Source organism: Mus pahari, chromosome 5, assembly GCF_900095145.1.
Source record: "Mus pahari chromosome 5, PAHARI_EIJ_v1.1, whole genome shotgun sequence".
NCBI classification, from domain to species: domain Eukaryota; kingdom Metazoa; phylum Chordata; class Mammalia; order Rodentia; family Muridae; genus Mus; species Mus pahari.
Genome location: NC_034594.1, coordinates 64,442,930 through 64,458,246, shown reverse-complemented (window position 1 = coordinate 64,458,246; position 15,317 = coordinate 64,442,930). Strand labels below are relative to the sequence as shown.

Below are 15,317 nucleotides of genomic sequence, written 5' to 3'. Positions count from 1 at the left end.
TTATTTTATGTATATGAGTACACTGTAGCTGAAGAGATGGTTGTGGGCCATCATGTGGTTGCTGGGAATTGAACTCAGGACCTCTGCTCACTCCAGCCCCACTTGCTCCGGCCCCAAGATTTATTTATTATCATATGTAAGAACACTAGCTGTCTTCAGACGTACCAGAAGAGGGTGTCAGATCTCATTACTGATGGTTGTGAGCCACCATGTGGTTGCTGGGATTTGAACTCAGGACCTTCAGAAGTGCAGTCGGTGCTCTTAACTGCTGAGCCATCTCTCCAGCCCTTCATTTCCAGTTTTCAGCTGTATTTACTGATATTTTCTGGTAATTTTATATCATGAACTATCCCTGAACAATCAACATTTTTTTTTTTTTAAAGCTGATAGAAACCTGCAGTTTGGAAGGGGACTTCTGGAGACTTTGTGCTTCCTCCACAAGGCCCCCACTGGGTTGTTCTGTGGGGGTTGGGGATGCATCTCTAAGATGCCTCCCAGCTGGAGAACCAGGGAACCCAAGCTTCCTCACAGCTTGGCTGTGGGACTCTCAGCATGGCCGGAGACAGTGCAACATCACTTCTGCTGTATCTGAGCTCAGAAGCTGAAGAGCCTGCTCTGATTCAAGAGGAAGGACAAGAACAGGGTGAGTGGTGGAGGTGGGTAGGCAATGAATCCACAGCCATCTTTAGCCCCCCAGAACCTTCCACTGAAGAGAGTAAACTGGCTACTCACGTGTCCCATCTCCTCATCCTTGCAATATGGCCACAGAGCAGTTTGTAGATTCTCACTCAGTGTTTATCTTAGGATGTACTGCTGTTGCCAGATGTGCCAGGTGATAGGCCAGGGAAAGGCTTTTCTTTGTTGTACTTGCTTCCCCACTCACACCCAATACTTTCCTTACTGTCAGATAGGGTTTTCAGGGTACTCAGTATCAGTCTAATCTTGGAGTCTGTCCATGACTTTTTTGAGCCACTTCACATACTGGCTACCTCAGGCAGGGACCTTCTAGATTGGATGCCTCTCACACCTGGTGGTGCTGGCCTGCTCCTCAATCCTGAGCGCACTGCTACTACTGTTTAGGTGTATGAGACATAAAATCATCCAACTCCTCCCAGGGACATTTGGTTAAGGGTTGAGCACTATTAAATGCCATTAAAGTTAATGGTGGGCGTTTGTTCTAATTACCTCTTTAATGTTTATTTTTCCTTTCTGACAGTCTTACTACATAGTATATGTACATAGTCTTGTACGGAGCCTGATTAGTATTTACTGTATAGCCCAGGTTGGCCTCCAATGCATGGCAATCCTCCTGCCTCAGGTTCCCAAGTGCTGGGATTTCAGGTGTGAACTGCCATGCGCAGATATTTTTTTTTCCAAATAAGTTAAGATGTTATGAGCCAGGGGGATTTGACTGTAACTATATCCTTCTCTGGAACCTTGGATGTTTAAGGCTGTCAGACAAACAGCCAGCTGGATGGCCCTCATGGTAGCTTAGATACTTCGAACACTGCACAGACACCTTATGGAAGTTATATAGCAACCACAGTTGGCTGCTACTGAAGCCCAACTCTGAGCCATGCATGGCAATCAGGATTCTTTCCCTTCACCACGTGGGCCCTGGGACTGAACCCATGGTGGCAGGCTTAGCACCAGGTACCTTTACTGGCTGGGCTACATCACCAGCCCTTTCTTTGGTGTCTAGCATCTAGTCCTTGTTTTTCCATGGCTCTCATTTCCTTGAAAATGTCAGTGATAACTTCATTTTCTCTGTGTGCTCTGTTTTCTCCATAGAACCAATTTTCCTTTTACAAAGAAGTTTCCTCAGTTATCTTTATTTACAGATAGGACTCACAAAGTGACTAGAAGCCCAAGTACCCTAGGGACTTGGCAGGCTAATTCCCCACGAGAAACCTGTCTGGGATCTCATTGGGGAACTCTGCTGCCAAGTTTGTATTTCATGTGGGGACAGGAGTCCCCAGGGAAGATGTTTTCAGTCTCCTGCCTGGCTGCTGAAGGCCCGAGGGCTGACTGGATCCTGCAGCAGCCCTCTGCTGCATCTCATGGGGTCCTATCACAGGAGACTCTACCAGGCCTGGTGACTCTCCAACAATAGCTCTCTTGCCTGCCGGTGTGGGACGAGGTCAGTTTATGTACTACAGTGGCAACACTGGCTTCTGTAACCATCCTTCTCCACCCCCAGCCCAGAGCAGCCCAGCCTTGTTGGATGCTGTGCAGTTCTGCAGTTCGGTGCTTCAGCATTCTTTGTGGGTGGCCTCATACCTGCCTTTCTCCAGTCTAACAGGGACTGTTGGCTCACTCTTAGATTCCAGGGTAACATCCTCCTCTATTTTCACTCCCCTCACAATGGGCCCCTGAACACAAGCTCATCGGTGCCTTTGCTGGTCTTGGGGAGGTAGTGAGAGTGGATGTTTTGTATTCTTCAGAAACTGGTAACCAATCTGGCTCCAGGCTCCCGGCTGCCATTGACTGCAATACCCTCTTCTGGAGCCCCACCCTGCCCACTTGGCCTCTTCTAAGGCTCTTGGACTGCCCTGCATGCTCTAGAAGTGCATCCTCTTCTCATTGTCCAGCTGTTCCACACTTGGTCCCTCTTTCCACCTCATTGAGTCACCAATGCCCTATGGCTCAGCCCTCTCTCCTTCACAGGCCTGCCCCATTCCCAGCAGGGGCCAAGGCTGCTCCCACTGTGCCTGTGCTGCCTCAGTTTTGGGACATCACCCACCCCAGGATTTTGGATTATTTTTCCCCTCTCAGGCCTCCCCCCTCTCACCTGGACTGCCTTCCCTGGCTGCTTTAGTGGCTAGCTGGCATGGTGGTGCAGTGGGCATCCTCACTGGCTGCTGCGGTAGGTCTCTGGGATGCCTCTGCCTGGCACCAGCTCCCTGTCTTACCATGCTCCAGTGCACTCTGCTCCAGCTTCAGGTGGGTTGCCATCCTGGGCCCGCTGAAGTCCTTTCAACTGTGGAGGGTATCAGCCACTCGCCCCAGGAGGGCAGGTTACAACCATTAATACTTAACTCCCTCATCCATGCTGGGCCCACAGCCTGCTCCATCTTCCCTGGGAACATACTGCCTGCTTCTGAGCTTTTCGAGATCCCAGTCAGAGTGAGATTGTCTGTCTCCCTTCCATGTGGACCTGAAGGGGCCACTGAGGAAAAGCCAGTGAGCTGCTCTGTGCCTTGCGCTTCAGCCTACAGTGCAGGCAGGTGTCTTGGACAGCTGAATGAGTGAGTACTTTATTTCTTGTCATCTCTTCTGCCAGCGGTGCCCTTAGTGTCCGGTGCCAACTGCCACCTTGAGTGGTGTGTGGACACAAGTTCTATCAGTGCTCTGACTCAGTGCTGGATGAACAAACACAAAGAGAAGTGACTCGGCTGGTGCTGTGGGAAGATGACGGAGCCACTAGGAGGAGGACAGAGCCAACAGAGGAGGACAGGTGGCTCGAGTCCTGGCCAGGGGTGGCCTGGCTGCACCACCTCAGATGGAGACAGGTTGGGGCAAGCCAGGCCTGCCATGGCTGAGTTCTCAGTGACATGGTGTCTAACCTGAGGGTGGAGCAAGCCGTTGTACAAGTCTCTAGTCCAGCACCTGCCTCCTAAGCACATTCACTCTGCAAAAGCTTTCCTTACTGATCGTCAGCTGCTCCTACGAGGGTTGGGAGGCCGTGTCTCAGCCACCTCTGTCTTGAGAGAACCCAGTACTCGAGCCACAGCTTCCTTAAGGATTCTGTAGGAGGCAGTGAAAGGAGGTCGTGGAGGCCTGGGTTTGGCACAGCAGAGAAGCTAGCTCCTCCTCAGATTTGTGGGATGGTCCAGGACTGGCAAAGTACTAGAATCTTCTTTACCAGATACTAAACCACCGTCCATCACTGCTCTGCCCATCCAGACATGCTGGTCTGGGAATGGGAGAGGAAGGGAGACCCTAGGGGTGGGAGGACAGGCAGCTGGAGGCTGTGTGAGGCTGACAAGGAGCCCAGGGCAGGTGGGGTGTGTCGGTGGCTCTCATCAGACAACAGCCCATCCTAGGGCTGTGACATCCTTGTAGCTGTGCCAGTCACTCACTGGCAGGGGACTCCACAGGAACCTTTTTTTATGAAGAAAATCACCATAACCATATCAGATGGGTCTGTTAATCCTGCGGCCACAGGGAACAGCCCTGGGGAACGGGGCCTTGGCTGCTTTGGTTTTCACCCTAGATTCTAGTTGCTTTTGAAGCCAATTCATACCTTTCCAGTCTGGTGAAAGGAGGATACATTGTGCCCAGGTCCCTAGGGAAGAGGCTGCCCAGTGCTCAGGAGGGCAGGAATTGCCAGTACTTGGGATGCTAAGCAGGTGGCTGGGTCAGGTAGGATCTGTTTTGAAGTCTTCCCGCCCTCTGAAAGGCCTGCCTTTTCCTTTTAGGGTCCATGTTTGAAACTGCAGGTATTGAGGTACCTACTCATATCATAGCTGTGAACAGGGCTCCTGGGAGCTTTGGCCTATGATATATATATAAGAGGTGGTAGTCCCACCTCCCCACATCCCATGGGCTGGCAACAGAGAGGAAGGGTGGGGAGGGAGGGCCACAGCCACATGCACAGGGTGACTGGCAGCTCCCTACTGTGCATACTAATTACATTTTTAATCAGCTAGAAGGAGGCTGCAGCATCAATCTGCCACACATGGCTCGTGAATCACCCTGGAGCTGGCAGGAAGGTCCTGAGCTGATGACCCCAGCTCAGCTGTGAGGTGGGTTCTAGGGAGCCCCTTGCCCTCCGTGACAGGCCACCCAACTGCCATGCTTGCCCGTGGCATCTACACAGACAGCAATTCACACTTGATTTTATTCCATGACACTGATTTGCTGAAACCCCCCATTTCCTGGGCAGGGAAGGGCAGTGGGTCGCCTGGTAGAAGCGGGGCTGCCTGCCCAGGAGGACTGGGATCCAATGGCCAGGCCTCAACATCCCCTGCCCCGACCCCTAACCTTCCAGTTCATTTAAAAACTGAGCTGCAAAAGTAAAATCAAAGGAAAAAATAAAAATAAAAACAAACCCCTGAGTTGTTAAAAACCAAATTAAAAATCCCCTTTGGTGTCAAAAGGTCCTATTCCTAAAAGCCAGCAGGGTAGGGCAGGAGCAGGCCTGGTTTGGGCGAGCATTCAGTCCTCAGGCTCCTCCTCATCAGACGCCTTCTCCAGGCCTGGTCGCTTCAGGATAGCACTGTACTTGAGGGCTGTGGCCTCTGCCTGCAGGACCACATCCACCAGACTGAAGATGGTGATGACCTGTAGCAGAGCCAGGAACAGGGAGAGGACAGGGCAGGTGAGGGTCTGCAATCAAAAGCCAACTGACCACTGAGGCTCACTTCCCCAGCCTCTGTTGCCTATCTGTAAATGGGAGTCATGGGGTCTGGTGAAACCAGTAGGCTAGATGGCACTATGTAGACATTTGTTATTCAGTGACCATTCACAAGGAGCAAGAGAACAGGCTGGGCTGGGCCAAGCTGGGCTGGGCCAGCCTTTGGAACAAGAGGGCTTTAAGAAGCTTTTATCAGCTCCTCAGAATTTCTGACAAGTTCTGTTCAGGGGAGAGGGATAGTACCGATCTACCTACAGAGCAGCAGTCGGACCTGTCGAAGAGACCCTTGGCAAACCTCTATCTCCAAAAATATTTACATTATGATTTATAACAGCAGCAAACTTATAGTTATGAAGTAGCAATGAAAATAATTTAACAGCTGGGGGAAGGGTGTCACCACAGCATGAGGAACTGTGTTAAGGGTCGCTGCATCAGGAAGGTTGAGAGCCACTGCCACAGTGGGTGCTCCCATATAGAACCCGGCAGTCTAAGCCAGGGCTTAGTGGAATCCCACAGGGGAGCCTACAGTGCTGGGGAGAAATGAGGGCAGATGAGGACCTAGGGGCACATGTCTGAGACAGAAGGTAGGCTTAGGGACACAGCAGGGGACTGACCTGCTGTGTTGGCTCCTCTTCAAGGTCATCAGGCTCCCAAAGGAGAGTGAGCTCGGGCTTCTTCCCCACCTTCTGGAAGCTGTAGGATCGCAGGGCCAGTGCCTGGGGGCAGGGGGGACACACCAGAGCCTCAGGCTATGGGCTTCAGATGCCTCCTCTGCCCTGCCTATTTCTGACTGGCTGGAGGGAGCTTTGTACCGAATCCCTTACTGCAGCTGCCTGCTTGGCCAGAGACATGGCCCCCCATCCCTGGTCCACTTCAGCCAGATTTAGGAGGTTCTGCCAAGTCACCTTTGGCCAAAGTAGAACCTGAAGGTGACCCAAGACCAAGGGACAATTTGGGAGGGTGGTGACTGTAGCAGAGAGAAGAGATCTGCCTAGGCTGCTGGTGATAGACCTGAGCCACCAGGCTGAGAGCCAGGTCACTACAGGTGCCCGATAGTTCCAGCTGCACTTGGCTCTTTCCTGTTCTGCCTCTTTCATGAATCCTGGGTCTCTTCCAGTGCAGGGTTCCACACTTCCCCAAGTGTATGTAAGAAGTTCAAAGCCAGGGGTCAGAGCCAGGTGGTGACTTGGTGACCACAGAACAGCTAAAGCAAAGTCCCCAAGTGACATTACAGAAGGCACCAAGAGGACTTTGAATAAACTGTCACCCAGGGAAGAAGCCAAGGCAAGATGAGCCTCTTGTTTCTGTTTGGGGACACAGTGTTGAGAGCAGTACTAGCTACCCTCTGGCCTCTCCTTCTGCATGTTTCTGTAAGAACATCCCAGGTCCCACACCCTGCCATCCTGGTTATGTTCTGAGTGCCTGGGCTTTTAAGGAAGAGTTCAGACTTAACCCTTGGCCTGAGGCCCTGTCCCAGGCAGGCCTACTTGGGGTCAGGGGTCTGAACCCTTTATTGCCACATGCCAGTGAAACTCACTGCTACAGGATGCAATCTGTGGGCCCTGCATAGCTGATGGACAGGGGCAGCAGGGATCTCAGTTTAATTCCACCATTTATGCCTGTGAAACTATCATGGGCTGTTCTAGACCAGGGGCATATTTCCCCAACAAGGAACTAGACACAGGCGGGAAAATGGCAGGGAATAGAGTCCACTAAGTCCTTTAGGGTTTGGTTTTGCCTGTAGGTGCAGGCCTTCCACTCACACCAGGGATACTCACGTTGCAGTAGATGCGCTTCTGCACCCCAAAGCGCAGCACCAGCACGTCGAAAGCTTGGTTCAGGACACCCATCACCATGGCTTCGGACTCCAGGGGGCCGCTCTCCTGTAGGAACAATGCATCGTGGCATCCTCCCAGGGTGGACCTGCACTGGTGCTCCATTCATAGGAGGACAGGGAAAGGGGAAGAAGAAGGGGCCAGGCTGGACACTCACCTTTACTAGAACTGCAAAGAAAAGGCCGATGCTGAGCTCCTGCACACGCTTGGAAGCCATGCGACGGTCATTGCAGTGGTCAGCTTGCTTCTGTAGGGTGTCAGGCTCCACATCTGGCTGTTCACTGTAGCCTGGGGGAGAAGGTGACCAGGGTTGCTAGTACGGGGATAAAGAAGGCTGTGTGCTAAGGCAAGGCTCTGGGACCATCTATGGTCCCAGGCTTGCAATTAGTCTCACTAAAGCTTCCATCATCTGGGTGTGGATCGACACTGCTCAGACTTAGGCTTCTCTGTCCCTCGGCATGTCCATGATAACAGTAATGTGATCACTTACTCTGAGAGTGGGTAACTCTTGACCAGCAGAGGTCGTCCCAGGCCAGAGTCATGTCCCTTACCCAGAGCAGCAGCTAGGAGGCGGTGCACTATGACGTCAGCAAAGCGGCGGATGGGAGAGGTGAAGTGTGTGTAGAGGGGAACGTTGAGAGCATAATGCCGGAACTGCTCCTGGTCCTGCAGCGTCCCAGAGCAGAAGTACAGTGCCATCTGGAGGGAGAGTGGGACTAAGCCTGGCTGGGTCTGCTAGGTGCTGAGACCCAAGCCTGGCCCATGGCAAGGTTGATACACGACTCCCCAATCAGCTTTAGGCAGCTGATCAAGAGATTCTTGGGGCCAGGGTCAACCTACTTAAGGGGTTCTCAGCAGCTTCCATGGACAGCATGTAGTGAGTAGAGCCCTTCCCAGCTCAGGATGCACACTAGTCATGCCTAGGGCTCCCGGGCCTCTATCCATGAGGGCAATGCTTGGAACATCTCAGGAAGCTATGCCTCTGTTGGGCATGGGAGGCTGGAAGCTCTCAGGATGCTGGGTGGCCTCTAGCACTGTGGGACTAGCCACCAGGGCAGCTGTGCAAGGGCTCTTCCTCCTTAAGGCCTATGGTTGCTGAGTCCCTACCAGGAATGATGCAGAGGGAGTTGCTGCAGAGTAATTTTCCTTAGGATAGGTCTGAGCAGCCACCCTGGGTCAAGATGATTGCAGATAGGAAAACATGGCTATGTTGGCCAGGGCTGTGAGTTGTCTTCTGGAGACACAAGCAGAAACTGAGGATGCCACATGTCCCTGGCCAGACAAGAAGATGCCACCCCCCCAAGGGAGAGAAGCCCACATGGTTCCTCAGCTTCTGGTTGAGCAAACTGTGTTTCCTCTGGCCCCGCTCTCTTCCCAGTTATGGTCACACTTGCCACAAGTGCAAGTTCCACAATACTCTAGCATATATCAGTCAAGGGGCGTTTGTTAGCTTGCCAGCCTGCATCAGTTTGCTGAACAACTGTCCATGGTGATCCACAGGTCTAAGAGACCCGATCCAAAGGAACCACGGAGCTGCTGCAGCCCTCAGAACAACCTAGATGACGTCACAGCCCTTGGAGTCAGCAGCTGCTGCCTAGGAGGATGTTCACTTCTCTGAAAGCTCCAGAATCCCTGGCCAAATGACAGCCTTCTCTGGTTACTCCACGTACATAGCCCTAGACCTCAGAGCACAGCCCCTGCTGAATCCTGAGCTACATCTGGGCAAGTTGCTGGAGACAGAGGGCATAGTCTTCATAGTAAGTCATGTGTGTCTTTGTTTTCAGTGGTGCCTCGGTTCCTCAGAAAGGCTAGGGTGAGGAGGAAAAGAGGCCCAGGCTCCTCATTGGTCAGTGTAGCTATCTCTGGGCAGGGCAACAATCCTGGCTTCTCTGTAGTGGCCAGAGACCACTGGGACAACTAGTGTCCTGTTTCAGCAGCTCTCTTGGGAACCAGGCCTCACTCCCCACTGTTATGCTGCTGTTGCTGTGCCTGACCTGTCCCATCACTTGCCATTTAGTCCTTGCCATCAGAATCCTGGGGGTAGAAGCACTCCAGAAGGCACAGCCTAGGGTCCTGTGTGCACTGTCTAGGATAGGTGGTAGGGTGGGGAACAGGCAGCCAAGTCCCTGAATGGCCCTGATGGCTCCATTCCTAGTAGAGCCAGGAGTTATCAGGAAATAAATCAGCTGTGGCTGGCTGAGGCTACCTGACTCTCATGAACAGATTGAATCTGCTGAGAGTGACTGACCCTTGAAAAATGGCCTGCCACCACCCTGGCAAGTGCTGGGGCCCACAGCTGACCCCATTAGTACCTGTAGCTCCAATTGACCTGCCAATCTACTGAGATGGCTCCCATCTCAAGGAAGCTTAGGCCCTGCAGGGACTGCAGTGTAGGCTGGAGGGCTGTGACAGGCTGCTAGGAGCCAGCCCATCTATCTCCTAGCTGTCACTAGCTGAGCATGGGCCCAAGCTTGTAGCAGACTGATTCTCCTGCAGACCGCAGCTACAGTAGAGGTGGAGACCTTTTCTCTTGCCTGGGGTCTCTAGCAGCCACAGGCCATCCAGCTCCTGAGGGATGGAGCATGCTTTTCAGCACATAGGATAGAGTTCCTCTGGAGCTCAGTGGCTGCCTGACTGCAGCTTCTCTTACCAGATAGTGTTCCTCAGCTCCTCTCTATCCAGCAGATCCCAGAGCAGAGCAAGACAGTAGTGGGCTATGTACACGTGGTGCTTGCCAGCCAGAGTTATGGGGGTACTACTGGGATCAGGGGCTGGTGTGGCCCTCCTTACCTGCATGGGCCGGGAGTACATGTTGGTGAGCACCTCCTTCCGGGCCAGAGAGTACTTGTCATCTCCAAATGTCTTAGTCAGGCTTTTCTAGAAGTAAACCCCAGATGCCTGTATGAGATATGGTTGGGCTTGGGAACAGGCCTGATCCCATTTTGGGGAAGGTCAAGAGGGGCTCCCAGGCTAAGGGGCATGTTGACGACCTGCAGGGTATAAGAGCTGTGATCCACAGTCTGTGTCATACAATGGGCCTAAGACCTTCCATGCTTACCCAATAGGCCAGCTCTCTTGATTAGAGGAATCCTCTGCCCACTTCACACCCACCTCCATCTTGGAGCATGGGTGGGAGATCTCCTTTTAGTGGGGTGAGAAGGACACCGGTTCTGCAGCCTCATAAAGCTTATCTGAGAAGGGAACATGTGAACTGCTTCCCTCTAAGAAGGATTCCTTGCTTCCAGTCATCCTGGCTCAGGAAGGACCAGTCCAGTCCTTGCTAGAGGCCATGCAAGTGGCTAAACCTTGAGTAGTTTCCCTTGGTACAGACCTGATAATAGAACCTACCCCTAGTGGAAGCCATCTTCTCTACTGCAGGGGAGACCAACCTGGCTACACAGGGAGTGGCTACATGGAGACAGACAAGTCACCACTGCCCAACTTCTAGGCTTTCATCTCTTTTCTCCAAGCAGGTCTTCCCATTATCTGCCCACTAGCACTTACATTTAGGGCCCCTGCAGAGCTGACATCCATGGGCAGCCCCATCTGGTCACAGAACTCCACCAGGTCACTGAGCATCTTCGTCTGTGGTGGGGGATGCCGGCGCAGCAGGGCCTGCACAGGGAAGGTTCGGAAGATCTTGTGGGCCACTGCCATGTTGGCCATGAGCATGAACTCCTCTACAAGCCTGTGGAGGAAAGACAGTAACTAGAGGGACCCTGGAGACAGGTGGTACTGCCCCTGTCCCAAGGCCTTTGCTCAGCTGGTTCTCCTTAGTTCTCAGTGTAAGAACCTTAGAAGACTAAGTGTGGAACCTTAGTCTTCTCCCACTGAGGCAGTTCTGAGAGTCTGACAGTGTCTGAGGAAACCTGGGATAAATTCCTCTACTGGAGGTTGAGTAGTGTTGCTTGGTCAGTTTGACCTGATCAAACTGGTTCTTCTGCTCCTTCTCTTTCATCTCCATGGTCAAATTTCCTGCAGTCAACCTGTCAATAATGACTTTCTCTTTTGGTCTGAATGTGTATGTGGTCTCCTGTCTCACTTCTCACTAAATGGGGTGCTCTCAGGTCATGCCTGGTCCAGAGATGGTGCCCAGTAAAGATCACTTGTAAGAAGAGCTATCATTCTATTTTCCTTCACTTCAGTGTAATTAGAATTACTATAAGTAACTAAGTACATGGGGATAAAGCTCTAAATAGGAAGAGGAAAATATGTCAAGGCCCTAGTGAAAAGAAGTGGGGACTGATGGAAGATGGAGGAAGTGAGCCAAAAGTAGGAAGTCAGGCAAAGCAGGAGATAGAGTCAACCAGCCCTGAAGTTAGTTCTCCCCTGACCCTTGGGGCTCCCTTGGTGAGATTAGCGGATTGAACATGAAGCCTTTCAGGAAGGGAGTGTACATCCTGATACTACTACTATAGTCAGCATGTCCTGTGTGGAAAAAGCTTGCTCCCTGGGAAGGCATAAGCCATTAGAGACCTTGTTCAGCTTCGAGGAGACACCCCAAGCTGCATGTCCAGCCTCAGTCTTCTTCCAGTGAGGCAGCTCTGAGAGTCTGACAGTGTCTGAGGAAACCTGGGATAAATCCCTCTACTGGAGGTTGAGCAGTTGTTGTCAGATCTGTCATCTAGACAAGCTTAGAAGGAAAATCAGACATGTAGAAGGAGAATGTTCCTTCTCCCAGACTGGACCTGCTGTAGGATGCTTGCTTCTGCTCTGTGTAGGTGCCTATTTGCAGAGCTTTCTCTACACAGGGCTCATGAAGGCCCCACCAGGTGAGGCCTCGACACCCCTGGCTCCTGTCATGGGGACCTGTGCATACCTGATCCTGTCATGGGGACCTGTGCATACCTGATCCTGTCATGGGGACCTGTGCACACCTGATCCTATCATTGGGACATAGGCATGCCTAGGTCTGGTCATGGGGGCCTGTGCACACCTGATCCTGTCATTGGGGCCTGGGCATGCCTAGCTCCGGTCATGGGGGCCTATGCGCACCTGATCCTGTCATGGGGACCTGTGCATATCTGATCCTGTCATGGGGACCTGGGCACCCCTGGCTCCTGTCATGGGGGCCTGGGCATGCCTAGCTCTGGTTATGGGGACCTGTGCACACTTGGCTCCTGTCATGGACTCAGCTCAAGAAGAAAAGCCTTTGTGTTACCCACTAATTTGTAGCCTTTTAGGCTGACACCCTTTATCTCAGTACCCAATCCCTTCTTGTGCTTATCAGTACCTGACAACCACCATCACCGACCACCAAGTCTCTAAGACACAGTTTGAATACTAGTTCTACCACACTCTTGTTGTGGAACCCCTGGTGAGTCCCCTGTTCTTCCTTCCCAAATAAGACAATGCTAACATCTGATCGCAGGGCTGGTGCAAAGGCAGAGGGAACGTGTGTTCTGGGCCAGATACCAGGCAGGAATCTCAACTGTTCAAGACATAGCTGTGCTTTCCTTTCTTCCCATTTACCACACAAATGACTAACACATCTGATAATCCTTCACCTTGTCACAGCCTCCACAGAGCTGGGATGCTGTCTGTTCCTGCTCAGACTGTTAAATAAATGCTCTGACACTGGTGAACTTGATTATGGGAAGTCAGGCATGTTTTCAGACCTTTTCTCTGTGCAGTCTCAGAATCCTGTTGACCAGAGCACAGTCTCTTGTTATCCCAAGGCTGAACTAGAACTGCAGTTTGTAAGTGAGGCCGGCAGGTGGCAGTAGGGCCCCACAGCAGGACTGTGAGGATAAGGCTGTCAGGCAGGCAGGAGCAGAGTGGGCTAATGGCTCAGGACAGGGACCCTCCTCCATGCCCCAGGCATGAGACTTTGTTGGGATGAGCCAGAGCCCTGGTCCACAGGGCCTCTTCTGCTTTGTTCCGATGAGCTCATGGGGGGAGAAGAGAGATGTGGTGAAGGGGGGGCTATGGGAAGCAGGTGTGAGAGGACTCCAGGCAAACAGCTTCTCCAGTGACCACGACCCTACTATTTATCCTCCCTGGACATCTGCACAGCCCCGTAAGCTGCCCAAGACGTTGAGAAAAGAAGCGCATATCTAACTCTGGTCACAATTTGGCATGACTCTGGTTGCATAGGCTGGCCTTGCTCAAGCACCTTGGTGCCTGTGGTTCCTATTTCCATTAGCAGCCCTTGTCCATCTGTCCATTCTGCACCCCCTGTCCATCTGTCCTTCACTTCCGCTCTCCCTCTGAGTTAAGACATCAGCCTAGGAATTTTTCACAACAGTTTGGCAAGAGCAAAACATTAACCTAAATCCTGTCACCAACCAAGAGGTTCCCACTTCTGGGTGTAGATAAGGCTCATTAGTGTTCTAGGGTGGTATGGGGAAATGATCTTAAAACCCTCTCACCCTGCAAGTGGAAGGGGAAGGAGTAAGACCCAGTGATGCTCTGACCCAGGAGTTCCCAGACTCCCAGGAGGCCCAGGATCTAGAAGATCTAGAACTGACAGGCTGAGACATGGCCAAACCAGCAGCAGCCAGAGCTCCACTGAACTCAAGATTCCCTGTGGGGCCAATCACCCACAGAGGGGTGCACAGATCTCTCTTCTCACCTGGGGCTGGCCAAGGCCCCTCCTCCTGGCACCTGTCTGCCCTTGTGCAGTTCTCACAGTGATCAGCAGGGGGCCACCAGACTCTTCTGTTCCAGTCCTGGGACGTGGCAAAAGCCAGTTAGAACCCAAGAACTTTCTGGGAAGAATAGCCTGAGAGTTTACAAATTGTGGCCCAAAGTTCAGGGGATCCTGGAGTCCCAGTTGCTGTTTCGTTAGCCAAAGCTGCCTTTTGGGCTGAGGGTTCTATGCAAACTGGTTGGCTGTGGGGTCTCTGGCAAGTGAGCTTATCGATCTGATCTTTCCTTTCTTGTGGGAAAAGGGGCAAAGTTCATACTAAAGCTTGCAGCCAAACTCAAATGATGCCTGGTGCTATCCCAGGGCAAATGAACCAGGCTGGAGCACATTAGGGCATGGAACTGGGAAAGTGGCTGAGGGTTGTCTGGGTTGTCATGGCCTAGACTCTCCTTCTGGTCTGGGCACCTGCCTTCAGTCTTAGGGCACCTCCTCCTCAGGCGACAGCATTGCATAGGCATGAGATCACTCAGCCCTGCTGGGGATGGGGAGCTAGCTGGAGCCCAGCAACGGCCTGACAACTGCTCTAAATAGGGGCTCAGGAATGGCTGACAGCCAGGATCACCTTCCAGAACAGCAAGCCAAGCCCTCAGAGATGGGGCCTCAGTCCCAGGCCTGGCATCTGCTGAGCATCTGGAGGCCCGAGCCACTGGGGCCCCACAACTCTGGAGGTCTTGGGTGGGACTGTGCTGTGACAGGAGGCTGTCAGCCAGGACATCCCAGTGAAAGCTCCGCAGCCCTCTCTCGAAGCAGTCCCTACCTGCTGTCAGGGCCTGCAAGGCCTGGGGAAAGAGGGGGAAGGTTTGTTGCTTCTCATCTCAGGGACCAGCTGAGCCAGGGTTTCATGTCCTGGCAAGCAATAATCAACCTATATATAAGTGCACACCATGATACACATTCCATATCATAGGAAAGGCAGCTTCTGCCCAGAACTGTACTAATACCACTTAAAGGGAAAGGTTCAGATACAAATGTACATGAGCTGCCAATTTCTTACTATTATAGGCGTTCTTTATCTTAGGAAGTGAGTATGCTCAACACAATGTACAAGAGGGAGCTGCTGGACACAGAGCCTACCATTTGAGGACTGAGATGGGGCCATGTTTATTTACTTGTGTCCAAATGTGGTTATTATTTGCTATTTACCTAATTTTTTGAGATTGTGTCTTTTTCTATGTAGGGTCTTTCAGCCTACATAACCTCAGCATCCTGACAGGGGTCAGTCAGTGGTTAGGTGAGAAGCCTCTGAGGAAGGCAGGCATGCCAACCAAGCAGAGATCCATGATCAAGTTCTTGGCCTTAAGTAAGTATCACTCAGCCTATAGTGTGTCTACCCTGGTCTAGCTAGACCTCCTCTTGTCTGGGCACCTGTCCTGTTATTGCTTTTTTCCTTTCCTTTCCTTTCCTTTCCTTTCCTTTCCTTTCCTTTCCTTTCCTTTCCTTTCCTTTCCTTTCCTTTCCTTTCCTTTCCTTTCCT

The 15,317-nt window shown here is 52.1% G+C and overlaps 1 protein-coding gene across 2 annotated transcripts in view; it reads right to left on the bottom strand.

Annotated features, from left to right (window-relative positions):
* Window positions 1-4,824: 4,824 nt before the first annotated feature.
* The window catches only part of Dis3l2 (DIS3 like 3'-5' exoribonuclease 2), a 326,249-nt gene continuing 315,756 nt past the window's right edge, over window positions 4,825-15,317 (bottom strand). Inside the window, exons 16-22 of one of the 2 annotated variants that reach the window (XM_021198087.1) lie at window positions 10,699-10,882; window positions 9,985-10,071; window positions 7,746-7,893; window positions 7,352-7,482; window positions 7,138-7,242; window positions 5,974-6,075; window positions 4,825-5,286 (exon numbers count right to left, since the gene is read on the bottom strand). In XM_021198087.1, coding sequence (XP_021053746.1) covers window positions 5,161-5,286; window positions 5,974-6,075; window positions 7,138-7,242; window positions 7,352-7,482; window positions 7,746-7,893; window positions 9,985-10,071; window positions 10,699-10,882 — 883 coding nt within the window. In that variant the 3' untranslated portion in view covers window positions 4,825-5,160. The remainder of the gene's footprint in view (window positions 5,287-5,973; window positions 6,076-7,137; window positions 7,243-7,351; window positions 7,483-7,745; window positions 7,894-9,984; window positions 10,072-10,698; window positions 10,883-15,317) is intronic. The other variant, XM_021198088.1, reaches the window with a different exon arrangement.